General features: G+C 38.7%; 1 protein-coding gene across 2 annotated transcripts; it reads right to left on the bottom strand.

Moving 5' to 3' along the window:
• Positions 1-4,842: 4,842 nt before the first annotated feature.
• LOC145030746 (uncharacterized) lies at positions 4,843-10,097 on the bottom strand. 2 transcript variants are annotated; one of them, XM_078979151.1, is made up of 3 exons: positions 9,938-10,097; positions 9,194-9,270; positions 4,843-8,050 (listed from the first exon to the last, which is right to left on the bottom strand). In XM_078979151.1, exon 3 carries the CDS (start codon positions 7,980-7,982, stop codon positions 5,193-5,195), a length of 2,790 nt encoding a protein of 929 aa, XP_078835277.1. In that variant the 5' UTR covers positions 7,983-8,050; positions 9,194-9,270; positions 9,938-10,097; the 3' UTR covers positions 4,843-5,192. The 2 variants fall into 2 exon arrangements, with proteins under 2 accessions (XP_078835277.1, XP_078835278.1); XM_078979152.1 differs by lacking the exon at positions 9,938-10,097 and adding an exon at positions 9,792-9,915.
• Between the last annotated feature and the right edge of the window lie 3,603 nt (positions 10,098-13,700).

Genomic DNA, 13,700 nt, shown 5'->3' with positions numbered 1-13,700 from the left:
ATGCACTCATTTGAAAATGTGGTGATTTCGAACTCAGACAACGCTTCGCTTCTTAAAAATAATTCCCTTCGACGAAACCTAGTATTATTACTACTAGAGTTTAGTCTATTGTTAGCCGAGACTAATTAATAGTGTAGCTATTATTACTATTATATAAGCATTAAACAATACTTATATAACTCATAATAATAGCCAAAGTACTTATTATAAGTTCCTAATAATGTTACTATAATTAAATAAAAGCTATATTAAAAATAGTGTAGGCGTAACTCACTTACAGCGAGTTTGATAGAAAATCGGGCTTTGCTTGGAGCAGCATTCCCAAGCTGAAAAGCACTTCTTCTCGGAGCCTTCGAGCACTCCGGGGCTTCCGCCTTGTGCTAGGGAGGTTCCCTAGGCTTTTCGGGGGGGGGGGGGGGGGGGTTTGGGGCTAGAGAGAGGTTCTAGAGAGAGAGTAAAGAGAAGAAAGAATGGGAAAGGTGTGAACAAAATGAGAGTGGGAGAGGTTCTATTTATAGGGTGAAATATGGATGAACTTGGTGCCACATGTCACCATATGGTGTCAAGACTTGGGGTAAAGGCAATGGCCATGATTGTGCCATGTCACCCATTTTCGCACAGTACACTTCCGAATTCTAAAATCCATAACTTTCACATACGAGCTCCGTTTTTGACGTTCTTTATATCCACGGGTAGGTAAAAATAAGATCTACAACTTTCATTTTGACTTTGCTTGGCTACTTCTTGACCGGTCTTAAATTTAACAGTACGAGAAGATTAGAATGTTAAATAACCACGAAAAATTTATAACTCCTTCATACAAACTCTGTTTTCGTCTGTCTTTTTATTGTTGAGTTCCAATTAATGAGATATTCAACTCTCATTTAGGTCGCATAAGCCAAAAACCGCTCGAACTAAAATTCGAGTTTCGGGTCATGCACTGCTAAGCGAAATCTTAGAAAAATCACAACTTCCTCATACGGAGTCAGATTTGGGCGTTCTTTTTATGGATGCTCTCTGGTTAACATATTCTATGACTTTCATTTATATCAATAAGTCTAAAAGTCTCTCTATCATAAATTCACTATTTACGTCTCTCCGATGCCGTACCGGTTCCGTCACGAAACTTCGACGGGTCATAACTTCTTCGTTATAACTCGGATTTCGGCGCTCTTTATATGTACGGAACCCTTGATACATATTCTACAACTTGTTTAAGATTATTTATTCTAAATAATCTTTTGTCAAAAAGTCATTTTCGACCTCTATTATCTCTAAATTGACTAGCCCGGATCTACGGGCATTACAGATATGATCTAGCCATAGTCGTACAGTCACTTCCATACTACAGCCTAACCGTAGCCTTTCTGCCAGGATTCAACCATGGTCTTTCATGCAAGTCACAAAGACAAACAAGTATTATGGTCTAACCATAGTCTTTCATACAAGTATTGTGATCTAACCATAGTCTTACATACAAGTGTTGTGATCCAACCATAGTCTTTCATGTAAGAGTCATAAAGACCATCTAGCAACCTACATAATATAGTGAGAAGACTCACCTCACTTGCGCAGTTGAACAATTACAACTCAAAAAGTTCATAAAACGGTGCTACAACCCACCTATCGAAATATCCAAGGTCAAACTTCAATCCACACTCAAAGACTAGAAATTTCCCCAAAAGTCAACCAAGTCAAAAATTCAACGATCAAGACAACATTAATTGACCTCCACGTCGTGATCAATCCATGTTTACGTCATGGAAAACAAACTCAGTCTTGGTCAATATCTCGATCACAATCCAACACATTCACGATCAAAACTGCTATCACATCGTGATGGTCATTCCACCACGTCGTGACAGAGTGAATCAAAAACAATCAATGATCCTCATCGTCACATCGTGACACCCATAAGGTCACGTTGTGAATACTGTATTGGGGTAGCTTAATACATTAAGCCCCTAATCCTTTAAGCCACCCATCCCAACTTTCGAGAGGGCTTTCTTCCTCTAAGAGCATTCTTAATATCAAAGCTTTATATAGATGAATGTCCAATGCATGTATTGAGCTAATGTTAGGTCAAACTAATGAACTTGGAACCAAAATCTCATGCATGGATTCAAGACTCAACCAAACTTCAAATCCATAAGATATAACCTTCAAGGGAACTCAAGGATCCATAAAGTTATGAACTTTATGTAATCCATCCATCCAAACTTTCCCAATCATGGAAAAAATGCACAAAAAGCCTAGATCTAGAAGCAAAGAACATAAAGCTTGGAACTTGATTACTCATAAAGGTCCAGAAGGTGCTCAAATGAAACCTCTAAGGTTGCCAAGATTCTATCTACACCACAAAAGCCTTCTTCTTCCTTCGATAGTCACCAAGAACACCAAAATAAGCTCAAAAATAGAGGAGACGGGTTAGAGTTTTGTTAAAAGGGGTGGAGGTTGAAGAGGATGCCCTAAACCTTAAGTTTAAGGGCTTAAATATGGAGGAACCCCTAAAAGATCATGGGCTTGAGTTACAGCCATTGTCATGTAGTGACCCTCCTCTTGTCACGTCATGACAGCCATGCTAATACGTGGTCACATATTCTGTATGCCACGCCTTGACATCTTTCTTGTCACGTCATGACATATGGTTTTCCTCGAAAACCATGCCTTTGACTCATTTCTATCATCAATTATCCATTAATTTATGGGAAAGGAGTGTTATAAAAGTGATAAAATTTATGAATTATTCAAGCATGGCAAATTACTCAAAACATAAATAGGGTGCTAAAATTTACAAAATAGAGAAATAGAGAAGCAATCAGCACCAACAAACTTGTGTACAAGGTCGAGAGAGGTAGGTATTGATGTGTTTGTGCAAGTGACGATGAAAATACTAGATTTGAAATAATAAAATTTAAGTCAAATTTTCAAAAATGGTCGTTATGGTTTCCAAAAAAAATCAAATTCAATCCTTAACTTTTTAAGTCATCAACGATGGTCACTATTTAGTCCTTAAATTTTTAAGTCATCAACGATGGTCACTGTGGTTTAAAAACTTTAATGGATGGTCTTTATCGCATATAAAAAGACATTTATACGCTTTTTAATTTATTTTAGATTTTCTTTAATCAAATTTTAATTTAAAAAAAATAAAAGAATAAGATGGCTTTTACAAGCTAGATCTAGGCTTATGGTGATTTTGGTGTCTTTTTGGTCCCTTAAACTTGGTGTTCTTGGAGTTTGAAGAACTCCATAATTCATTAGTGATATTTTGATTTTGCTAGACCCTATAAAAAGGGTCATGCATGTGCTAATCATAAACAATGCACTTGTTTTGTCATTTTTGGAAATTCTTGGACTTAGGTTTTAGATTTGTGGTTGATTAGGACTAGATGATGGATAAAGTTGGAAACTTTATCCATTAGGACCATTAGGAGATTCATATTTGAAGGATTGGATTTTTGGACTTAAGAGATTGTATCCTTAAAAAGTAGGGTATTAAGTCAGTTTCACAGTGTAACGGGTTTTTCGAACTCACGACACGAGAATGGGGTATTTCACAACTATTTTGTCACCTTGTGATAGCGGTGCGATGGGTTAATGGTCTCGGTGCGACTATTGACTTTGAGCAATTTGACTTTTGCTCAAATTGGAGATCTTGAGTTATAGACTAAGATTTAGCCTTTGATTGGTTAATCAATTCGAGTAATTGATTTGTTGGATTCAACTCTTTGATTTAGGTAAGTCTTATTAGTATTCTAATCATTTGGGAATTGACTTGCATTTTGCTCTTTTGAAACGGACTTACATGTAAAGGAGCGTGTTACGATCATTCATGTGTGTGTTTTTCATGTGTCATCTACACATCAGTATCCATATATTTTTATAAATGCTCTACCTACTCGGGTGTTCTTTAATTTTAGACATAGTTTAAACATTCGAAAACCACGTGCTCAACTAAGCTGGTATGGTAGGTTATATATTTGGGGTTATCTATATATACCATTGTATAGTATAGGGATCCTATTGTAATTTGTATCTCGGTATATTGATAATATACATGCAGGTAGGAGAGTTCAAATAAATCCGAATCCAAAAATCCTATCCGAAATTATCCGTAATTTTAGATATCCGGTTTTGAACACCCTAACCATAATGATTAGGGTTTTCCACATAAGTAAACAAATAGGATTCAAGAGTTCACAATAATTTCCTATTTAGAACTTTTCAGTTTGAAACTCGTAAACATGTTGTAGAATAAACCTTTAGAGACAAGGTTTGAAAAAGTTACCCCACATAACTTTTTCGAAAACAACCTACTTTAATGTTCTCAAAGATATATCAATTAAAACATGAATTAACATATCATGGAAGCGAGTGTGACATCACACTCACCAAAAGTAACTTTTGAGTTTCTTCAAGCTCAAGTGACAGGCAAGTGGGCTTCAAATGCAAGCAGAAGATTTCCTGTCATCTCATTCATTTCATTTACATTGGCCAGTGAAAACGAACTTTAAAGGATGGAAAAAGATCTTGAAAATGATTCTACTTGATTGAAAAGCTCGAAACTTCTTTAACTTATTCATATGAAGTATTATTTTTTAGCGTTCTTAGCTTCAATGTGTTCATAATCAAACATGTGTCTTCATGCACTCCAACTAAATCCAGTATCTTGAGCTCGAATTTCTTAAAATACGTTCAACTTGTTTGCAATTTTGCAACCATGATTTCGTATACATTGAAACCAAACAAGAAAAAAAATAACCATCTATGGAAAAACCAAATTTAAAAAATAACCCTGTTCAAAACATCCATAATTTAAGAATACGTAAACATACCACATTTCTAAATTTCTTTGATATATATGATGAAGAAGAAAATTACAACTCTATGTGAACAAAGTTTTTGAAAATCAAGAAAATAAATCCCTGTAAAACCTACTTTCTTTCGCCAATTAATCTCATCAATAACATTACTGATTACACCCCCTGACTTTTATTCAAATTCCACTAACACCCCTCCAACTAAAGTCAACAGCTCTCGCACTAGCCTACTCTATAACTAAGGCTATAATAAAAACTGATTAAAAAAAGAAAGAGGGAGAGATAGCAAGAACAGAATCAAATCAAATCAAATCAATCACCATAACTAACCATAACCAGTAACACCTCTCTCTTTCTCTCTCACTCTCTCTATTGCCATGGTGGTTGTTGATGATTTTGATGTGGATAATGATTTTGATTTTGATGTTGATTATGACTTTGGTTTTGATGTTGTTGTTGTTGCTTGTAGTTAACTGGAAACAAATCCCATCCACTTTCTGGTTCCATTCGTTTTCCTCCAATCATTGAACTCGATGAAGCTTGTAAATTGTTGTTGTTATTCATCCTTAAATACTGCTGCTGTTGTTGTTGTTGATGTTCTTGATTGGTGTTGAAAAACTGTCGGAATCCAATTCCCCCGTTGTTTTCTCTATTTCCCAAATCGCCCATGAACCCGGAATTCAGATCGAAGTTGTTACGTGATGGGCCCGCACCGTTTGACCCGTAGAGAAACGGGTGGGTCGGTTGGGAATAGACCGGTTGTTGCATGATTTGAGGTGTCACCACGGCTCCTCGGGAGTCAACCATGTATGGGATTGAACCGAACCCACCTGACCCACCTAGGTGGGGTCCACCTGACACACCTAGGTGGGGCCCACCGTACATGGGAGTCATTTGAAAACCGTTGTGGGGGTAATTAGGAAGGTTGGTGTAGGGAGTAGGAGTAGGAGTAGGAATGGAATTGGAACCGGGTCGGCCTAGAGTGAAATCGATTCCGTTCGGTGTAGGAATGGAATTGGAATTGGAATTGGAACTGGAATTGGAATCTTTGCGGTTTACTTCAACTTGGGTACCGAAAATGGAAATCACGGATTCCTCTCGTTTGTTAAATAGCTTGGAAAGAAAAGGGTTGTTTGGGGGATTTGAGTGGTGGTCGTTTAAGTTCAAATCGATGTTTTTAAAGGGTAAAGATTGGGTTTGGGGTTGGGTTTGGGTCGGGGGATAATTTTGGAAAGAGGATACTCTGGAATCGCGATTCCAATCCAGAGTTATACCACTGGCGGAATCACCGATTCCGATTCCGGTTCCGGTTCCGCCGCCAAAACTATTAAGATCTAATTCCAGTTTCTCTAATCTTCTTGGAGTTTCTTGATAAGACGTGATTGGCATTTTGTCTCGGCTGGAAAAGAGGTTTTCAGTTTTATCATCACCGGATTCCGTCACGTTGAGATCGAAATTAAGACCGTCTGACCGGTGGCTCGACGAGGATGAAAACGTCTTTTCAACTTCCGGAATCCGGCGAAAAGCACTGGTGGCGGCTGAGCCTTTCCATCCAAGGGTACCCTCGAATTGCAAGGGCGAAACGGGTAGTTCGGTAGCTGGTTCCGGTCTAGAAGCGGAAACAAACGAGATTGGTGTCGAGACCCGATCCATCGGAAACTCGATTCCGATTCCGTTTCCGTTTCCGGTTTCATCATTAGAAATCTCTTGGTTCAGATCAAAACCGGAAAAACCCTTTTCAACGTTCGCTGCCGATTCTGATTCTTGAACCGGTGGAATTTCTGGTTCCGGGACACGTGTTTCTAATTCTTCCACCGGTCCAGATGAAACCTCGGGTTCTTTTTCGATTCCATTCCCGGAGGACATATTGTGAGAGGAAGAACTACTTGAACTTTGACCTCCGGAATTGGAATCGACGTCTCTCTCGATTTCAATAGCGACTTGTCTTGCAAGCTCTAACGGATCCACAATTCCGTAATCCAATTCCATATCAGATGGTCTCTTGCTAATCAAATCCTCATCTTGACCTTTCGTTGACTTTTTAGAAAAAGACGAATCGGAATCACTCCCTGAATCATCATCCCCATTCCCACTCCCACTCCCAATTCCATCATCTTTCTTTCCATCTTCACCATTTTCACTATCTTCATCGCTTTCTGTATTCGATCTTGTTTTATGGTTTGAAGATTCCCCACCTTCCATCATCATATCTTCATCTTTCTCTTCACTCATTTCCATCTTTGTATCATCACTTGAATGCAGTAAAGTAGTCAATTCCAATTCCACTGCACCTTCGATCTCCTGCTTCTCGTTTCCATCTTCAATATCTTTATCCATCTGAGAATCATCCAGTTCCTCTCCTCCACCACCACCACCGCTTGCTACCGGAGATGTGGAATCAGAAACTCCCGCTAAATTGGTTTCCACCGGACTTCCATCACCACCACCACTTCCGCCTGCCACCGTAGGTACGGAATCAGACACCCCCGTTAAATGTGCTTCCGGTGGAATGGAATCAGAAACTGAAACTCCCGTTAAATGTGTTTCCGGTGGAATGGAATCAGAAACCGAAACTCCCGTTAAATCGGTTTCTGGCGGAATGGAATCAGAAACTTCCGGCGGAATAGCAGATTCCGTTGACTCATGTGTGAGACTAAGAATCTCTTCTTTATCGGTTTCTTGTGAAAGTTCGACTTTTTTTTCATTATCAACAGCAACGGAAAGGCATTCCATTCCATCCGTAATCGGAGTCCATCTATCAATCAAAGCTTTAGCTTTCTCCCGAACCACAGAACTTTTATGACCAAAAAGCCCCTCCACAGTTTTCCCAATTCCAGAACCCAAATTATCCACCTGTAGCTTTTCAAGCACCCTTAAAAACCCAACAATCAATTCTTCTAAATCACTATTCTCCATATCAGTTTGAGCATCTTTAAGCCATTTATCAACGAAAGAGATTCCATCTAACTTTACAAAAAGATCAAGGCACTCTTTGTTTTCAGTGGTTGCAAGGGTATTTGCGACATTTGACCAGTGGTGTGTAGCTTCATTGACATTTTCTTTTTCTTTTTGCATTATGGTGAGGAGCTGGTGAACTCGGGTGGGAGTAGTGAGTCCATCTTTTAACTCAGTTGAAGTGAAGAAGTCTTCGAGTGTCATGTTTTTGCTCTTTACCTACTAATTAAGGCTTCTAAAATTTGACTTTGAAAAACTATCATAAGCATATCCTGCAACATAAAACAATTGTATTATTACTTGTTTATTTTTTTTCTTATTAAAGTATTCAGCTTTGAAAAAACTAGCCAATTATACCACTGAAAATTGCTTTGTGTTTAGATGGCATTGTTGTAATTAAATTGAAGCAAAATATATAAAGTACAAAGGTGTAATAATGTCTTTACATTTCTATTGTTTTGGGAAAATAATATGTATATAAATATAATTTCAAACGAATCTATAGTTATCCAAGTAAGGAACTAATTTATTTTATAAGATTAAACTGAAAACAAATGAATATATTTTGGAACCCTAACAGACATAAATTCAAGATACCCTCTGACTAACACGTATTTTGCTATTTGAAGACTAATAGAGCTAACCTGATTGGCTAAAAGACCTTATTGCCCTTACTAAAATGAAAAGACCTAAAGGCTCTTAACCTGAGATGATAGTAGTAGAAAACCCTAAATATATTACTTCGCCTACAATGTCCCAATTGCATGTCAAAATAAGAAAAGTGGAGAAAACAATATTCTAAAAATGGAAAAAATGAATGATGATATCATATTAATAAGAATAGCACCCTATTAAGCTGAAGGAGTTTCATTTGATCAAACACAAGAAAGGCGATAACATGCAAACAAGAACCCAAGTCTTCCAATCCTTCAAACTGATTTTCAATAAGTAGTAGAAACTGTGTCTTTTACCTCTAAGTTTCAAAGTAATAAAACTCGAGTAACTTTTATGCCATATTAGAAAGTTGTCACATATGCAAATGTCTTCTAAATTTCTAATATTAATTAAGTGAACATGAACGAACCTTAACAATCATGTATCTTGAAGTAGCGTAAATGGTTAGGGTTAAAAGAACCCTATTAACTCAATAATGCAGATAAATTGAAGTACTTGACCCCTTAGGAGTTATACTAGACTTTATGGTTTGCTTCCTAAAATTTACATTCATTTGTATTTCGCTTATGACAAACATCAAAAGGTAAAAACTTTCCAAAGGCAAACCAATCAAATTGTAAAAAGATCCAAGAATGAATGAACATTTATCATGTATTCATGTTATCATCAATACAAAGTATACCATATAAAACTATTATAGAGAAGAAAGACATGAACTCAAGAATAAAAAGAAGGTTTACCATATGAATCAAGATCCCAGCTCAGCAAGCTTAGATTGTGATGCAGTTAGAGCTACCAAATCAAAGTTCAGCAAATCCTGTAATTAAATCAGAACAAAAGATTTGAAGATGTAAGAAACTTCACATATGGTACATTCAAACCCTAGATTGAAACACCCGTGTAAACAGTGATAAATCAAAATAAGACACAAACCCCCAAAAAGAATCAGAGATTCAAGGGTGTCAAAAAATCCAATTCGTTAAGCAACTCCGTCTACTTACAAAGAAAATAAACAAATATTAAAATTTGCAGACTCCGAAACGCAAATTCTTGGAATAAATACGAAACCCTAGATAGAAATTCAATGGCAGGGTGAAGCGAAAGAGTCGTGTGTGTTTATGCAAACTACTAGATATTGATTCTATTAGATTTCGTTCAGGTTATATAATTAAACCAGAATCATAAGTAAGGAAATTATAATCTCATCTACCTGAAAGGAAACATCGAAAAATATTTAAAAATCCGAAAAAAAGTATTGACTCATAACAAGAAATATAACTGTTCGCTACTCAAATTGGATTCATTATTTAAATTCAAAACAAGAAGAAACGTAAGAACCTTTACACAGCCAGCGCCATGGAGGAAAACATTGAAATTTCAATTTCGTGCCTAGAGTACTGTGGTCAGTTTTTCTCTCTCTAGAAAACAATTCCTCTCTACCTTTCTCTCTCTAAGAATCTTGAAAAAAGTGTCGAGATTTATACCTGATAGCATCTCTTCGTCAAATTATCCCTCTCCAGAAAACCTCGCGTTGTTTTGTCCAGTGGTCTGACGTTGAGTGGTGCTTTCCTGAACAAAGAGAGATCGATCGAACGTTCCTTTCTTGCTTTGCTTCTTCAGGCGCACCTGTTTTCTCCCGTTTTCTTAATTCTTATGTGTTTGATTTACATATCCAACCCTCATCTTTTATTTATCCAACTTCCACTCATAACTTTGTCGTTTGTTGTCTAAGGCTTACAAATTAGACGTTTTTTTTTCTTTTTTAATTTATTTTTTTTGAATGAGAATGTGTGAGTAATTACAAGAATAGTCTTTATGGTTGGTGTAATTTATGTTTAACCTCCATCGTATTCCTTTAATCGAAAACTATTAACTAACAAACCATTCAACACTAGTACATCTGTCACCGAACAAACTATAAACACATTTCCTACCGAACAACCATCCAACAACCATCGTCACCACTTCTACCATCCATAAAACTCAAATAAGAAGATTAAAACTAAGCCATTTCTTCAACTCCTTCGGTCATAATCATGCACATCAAAGATCCCCTTGATTTCTACTTCATAACTTGATTGTAATCTTCATTCACAATTAGCCTCAAACAATTATCATTGTCACAATTGGGATGAACAGCGGAACAAGCACCTGTTTACGAAATCAGAACAGTCTCCGAACTGCCGATTCCGAAATAGGAACTGCATTAATATGTTGGCATTCCGAAATATTATGAGAACGTCAGTCAACAGGCCAACATATTAATGCAGTTCCTATTTCGGAATGCCAACATATTATGAGTACAATCGGCAGTTGACTGACGTACGAAGCAGCCTAGTCTCACCGTATACAATGACAAATGTGTCGGGATGATATACCCCTGGCCTGTTGACTGACGTACGAAGCAGCCTAGTCTCACCGTATACAATGACAAATGTGTCGGGTGCAATCAACCATCGGGTTGGAATACCCTATGCCCAATCAATCTCCGGGTCCAGTTATCCATCCGGATGAAATACCCCAGGTTGGAATGCCAATATATATATATATATATATATATATATATATATATATATATATATATATATATATATATATATATATATATATATATATATATATAACAGGTCCAGTCATCCTCGGGATGGAATACCATCGGCCCACAACTATCAGGTTGGAATGCCCACATACTACGAGCCCAATCATCATCGAGATGGAATACTCACTGCCCATAACCATCAGGTTGGAATGCCTACATACTACGAGTCTAATCATCCTCGGGATGGAATACCCACGGCCCACAACCATCGGGTTGGAATGCCCAGGTCTGTTAGCTCTCGCACAAAGCAGATAAGCCTCAACCACTAGTCAAACATGTGCATATATATCAGCTAATCACATAACAGTCTATAGACAGACAAACCGATCTAACAGATCATAACAACATAGTAACATCCTCTCTACTAGGATATTGATCTAACGGATCATAGCAACATATACCATCCTATCTACCAGGATATTGATCTAACGGATCATAACAGCATATAACATCCTATCTACCAGGATATTGATCTAACGGATCATTCAATACTCAAGTATATAACATATCATGACAACAATCCAAAAGGGTCAGCCTTGGTGCCTTAGACGCGTAGGTATAGTAAGGAAAACTCACCGAACATTGCTGAAGTCCCGCAAATAAAACTCCAGCTGCTAGTTGACAGATTCCCGAGTTGTCAACATCAAACAACACCCAATTAGTAATTGGGTTCCAAACCCAAGGTCCAACTCACACCTCAAATCCCAAAAGTCAATTAATGGCCCAAAGCCCAACATATGGCCCAATTTTCCAAATTGGGCCAAGACCTTTACATGGTCTTTCCTTAAGGCTCATCCATTTATTATAGTCCAAACTCTTGGTAATCCAATAGCCTAATGTATCTGTAACATTCCGAGTCCAGGAGTGCAAGTTCGGGGTTCAAAGTGTAAATTTGAAGAGCAACTCGGCGAGTCTATGGGCTGACTCGGCGAGTAGGGTCGCGACTCAGGCCGCGTGTTAAGTGGCCAACTCGGCGAGTCCAAGGCTGGACTCAGCGAGTAGGCGCTGAGTGAAGAAAACCCTAATTTCGGGGGATGAGCCCTATATAAAGGACATTATACCCTCTCCCCAGCCTCCTTACCTTCCCTTGAAGTCCAGAAAACCCTAGAAGCGTGATTGTGAAGGATTTGAGTGCATTTGAGCCTTGGAGAAGAGATTTGGAGGAAGATCTTGGAGAGTTAGGAGGCTTGGAGCAAGGGGCTTTTCTTAGATTCGGATTTTATTGCTGTTGGGGGCTTCCTTTTGAGGTATTATCTGGTTTTTAGGCTGCTATTCATCTAGATTCATCATTTTTGGGATGTGTGGGAAGTTTAGCTTGTGGTATTTAAAGTTTGAAGGTTAGATCTGAGGTTGCAACCTCAGATCTGGAATGGAGAAGGTCTAGAGTGCACTAAAGTCCCTGTTATGGAGTGTTTGGTGAAGCCATCTTGTCCCAAACCCTATCTCTAGAGTGTAAAATGCCTAGATCTCTTTGGATTCACGTAAAGTTTGCCACTTTACGTGATGGAAGGGTTGTAGAAGGGTAGATCTACGTTTTGGATCAATTACATGGCCTGAAAGACTTCTGTATGGGTTAAGAGCTAGTGGTACTCGACAAGTCACAAGGGTGTACTCGGCGAGTTGCTTGAAGGCGGACAAGAACTCGACGAGTTTGAAGAACAACTCAACGAGTTGGTTGAAGATAGCCTTGGACTCGACAAGTCTGATCTTGAGGTCTTAGCCTTTCCTGGTTAAGCTATGAATCGGTGAGTCAAGGGATGACTCAGTGAGTTGAGTGGGACTTTTCAATGTTGGGGGGACTCAGCGAGTCAGCGGACTGACTCGGCGAGTAGAGTCAGCCAGAAGGTTGATTTTGACTTTGACTTTGACCAAGAGTTGACCAGTTGACTTCTAAGGGCATTTTGGTAATTGTTGGCTTTTGTTTTGAGTTTAGTGTTGGTGCTAGACAGTGGTAGAGATCGTGTCAGTGGTCGGAGCATCTCGATCTTATCTTTCCAGTCAGCAGTTACGAGGTGAGTTATCCTCACTATATCAACAGGGTCTAAGGCACCAAGGCCGGCCCTTTATCAGATTGTAATCCGGGTATTGTTGTTATGTTGCTGTTTTACTATGGTAGTTAGGATGGTATTCGTTAGAGACCTGGTTAAGGTCGGTATCCTGGTATATAGGGTGATGTTATGCTAGTGACCGATTAGGTTGGTATCCTGCTTAGAGTATGTTATGTTACGTGATCTGCTAGATCGGTTTGATTGAATGTAAATAGATATATGATTGTATGTTTATGTGCACATGGTTGTTTGACTGGGGTTGGGTTGAGACAGGACCTAATTTGTGCTTTAGGCCAACATACCCAGGGCGAACCGGTTATTCCGAAGGCCCAGTGAGCGGTCCGGATAGGCTGTAGGCCCTACGAGGGCGGACCAGATGTGTCGAGGCTCGGAGAGTGGACCAGGATGACTGAAGGCCCGATGCGGGCGGACCAGTCATACTGTAGACTCAGAGAGTGGACCAGGTGGGTTGAAGGCCCGGTGCAGGCAGACTAACCATACTGTAGACTCGAGGGACATGACTAGACTCGAAGGGTGAACCGGGTGGACTGAAGGCCCGTTACGGCAGACCAGTCACACAGTAGACCCAAAATGCATGGC

This window comes from Lactuca saligna, chromosome 2 (genome assembly GCF_052625555.1).
Source record: "Lactuca saligna cultivar CGN05327 chromosome 2, ASM5262555v1, whole genome shotgun sequence".
Lineage (NCBI taxonomy): Eukaryota > Viridiplantae > Streptophyta > Magnoliopsida > Asterales > Asteraceae > Lactuca > Lactuca saligna.
This window is presented reverse-complemented; position numbering and strand designations above follow the sequence as displayed.

Excerpts from the sequence above, each read along its gene's own strand:
- LOC145030746 (XM_078979151.1), bottom strand. The coding sequence starts at position 7,982 with ATGACACTCGAAGACTTCTTCACTTCAACTGAGTTAAAAGATGGACTC.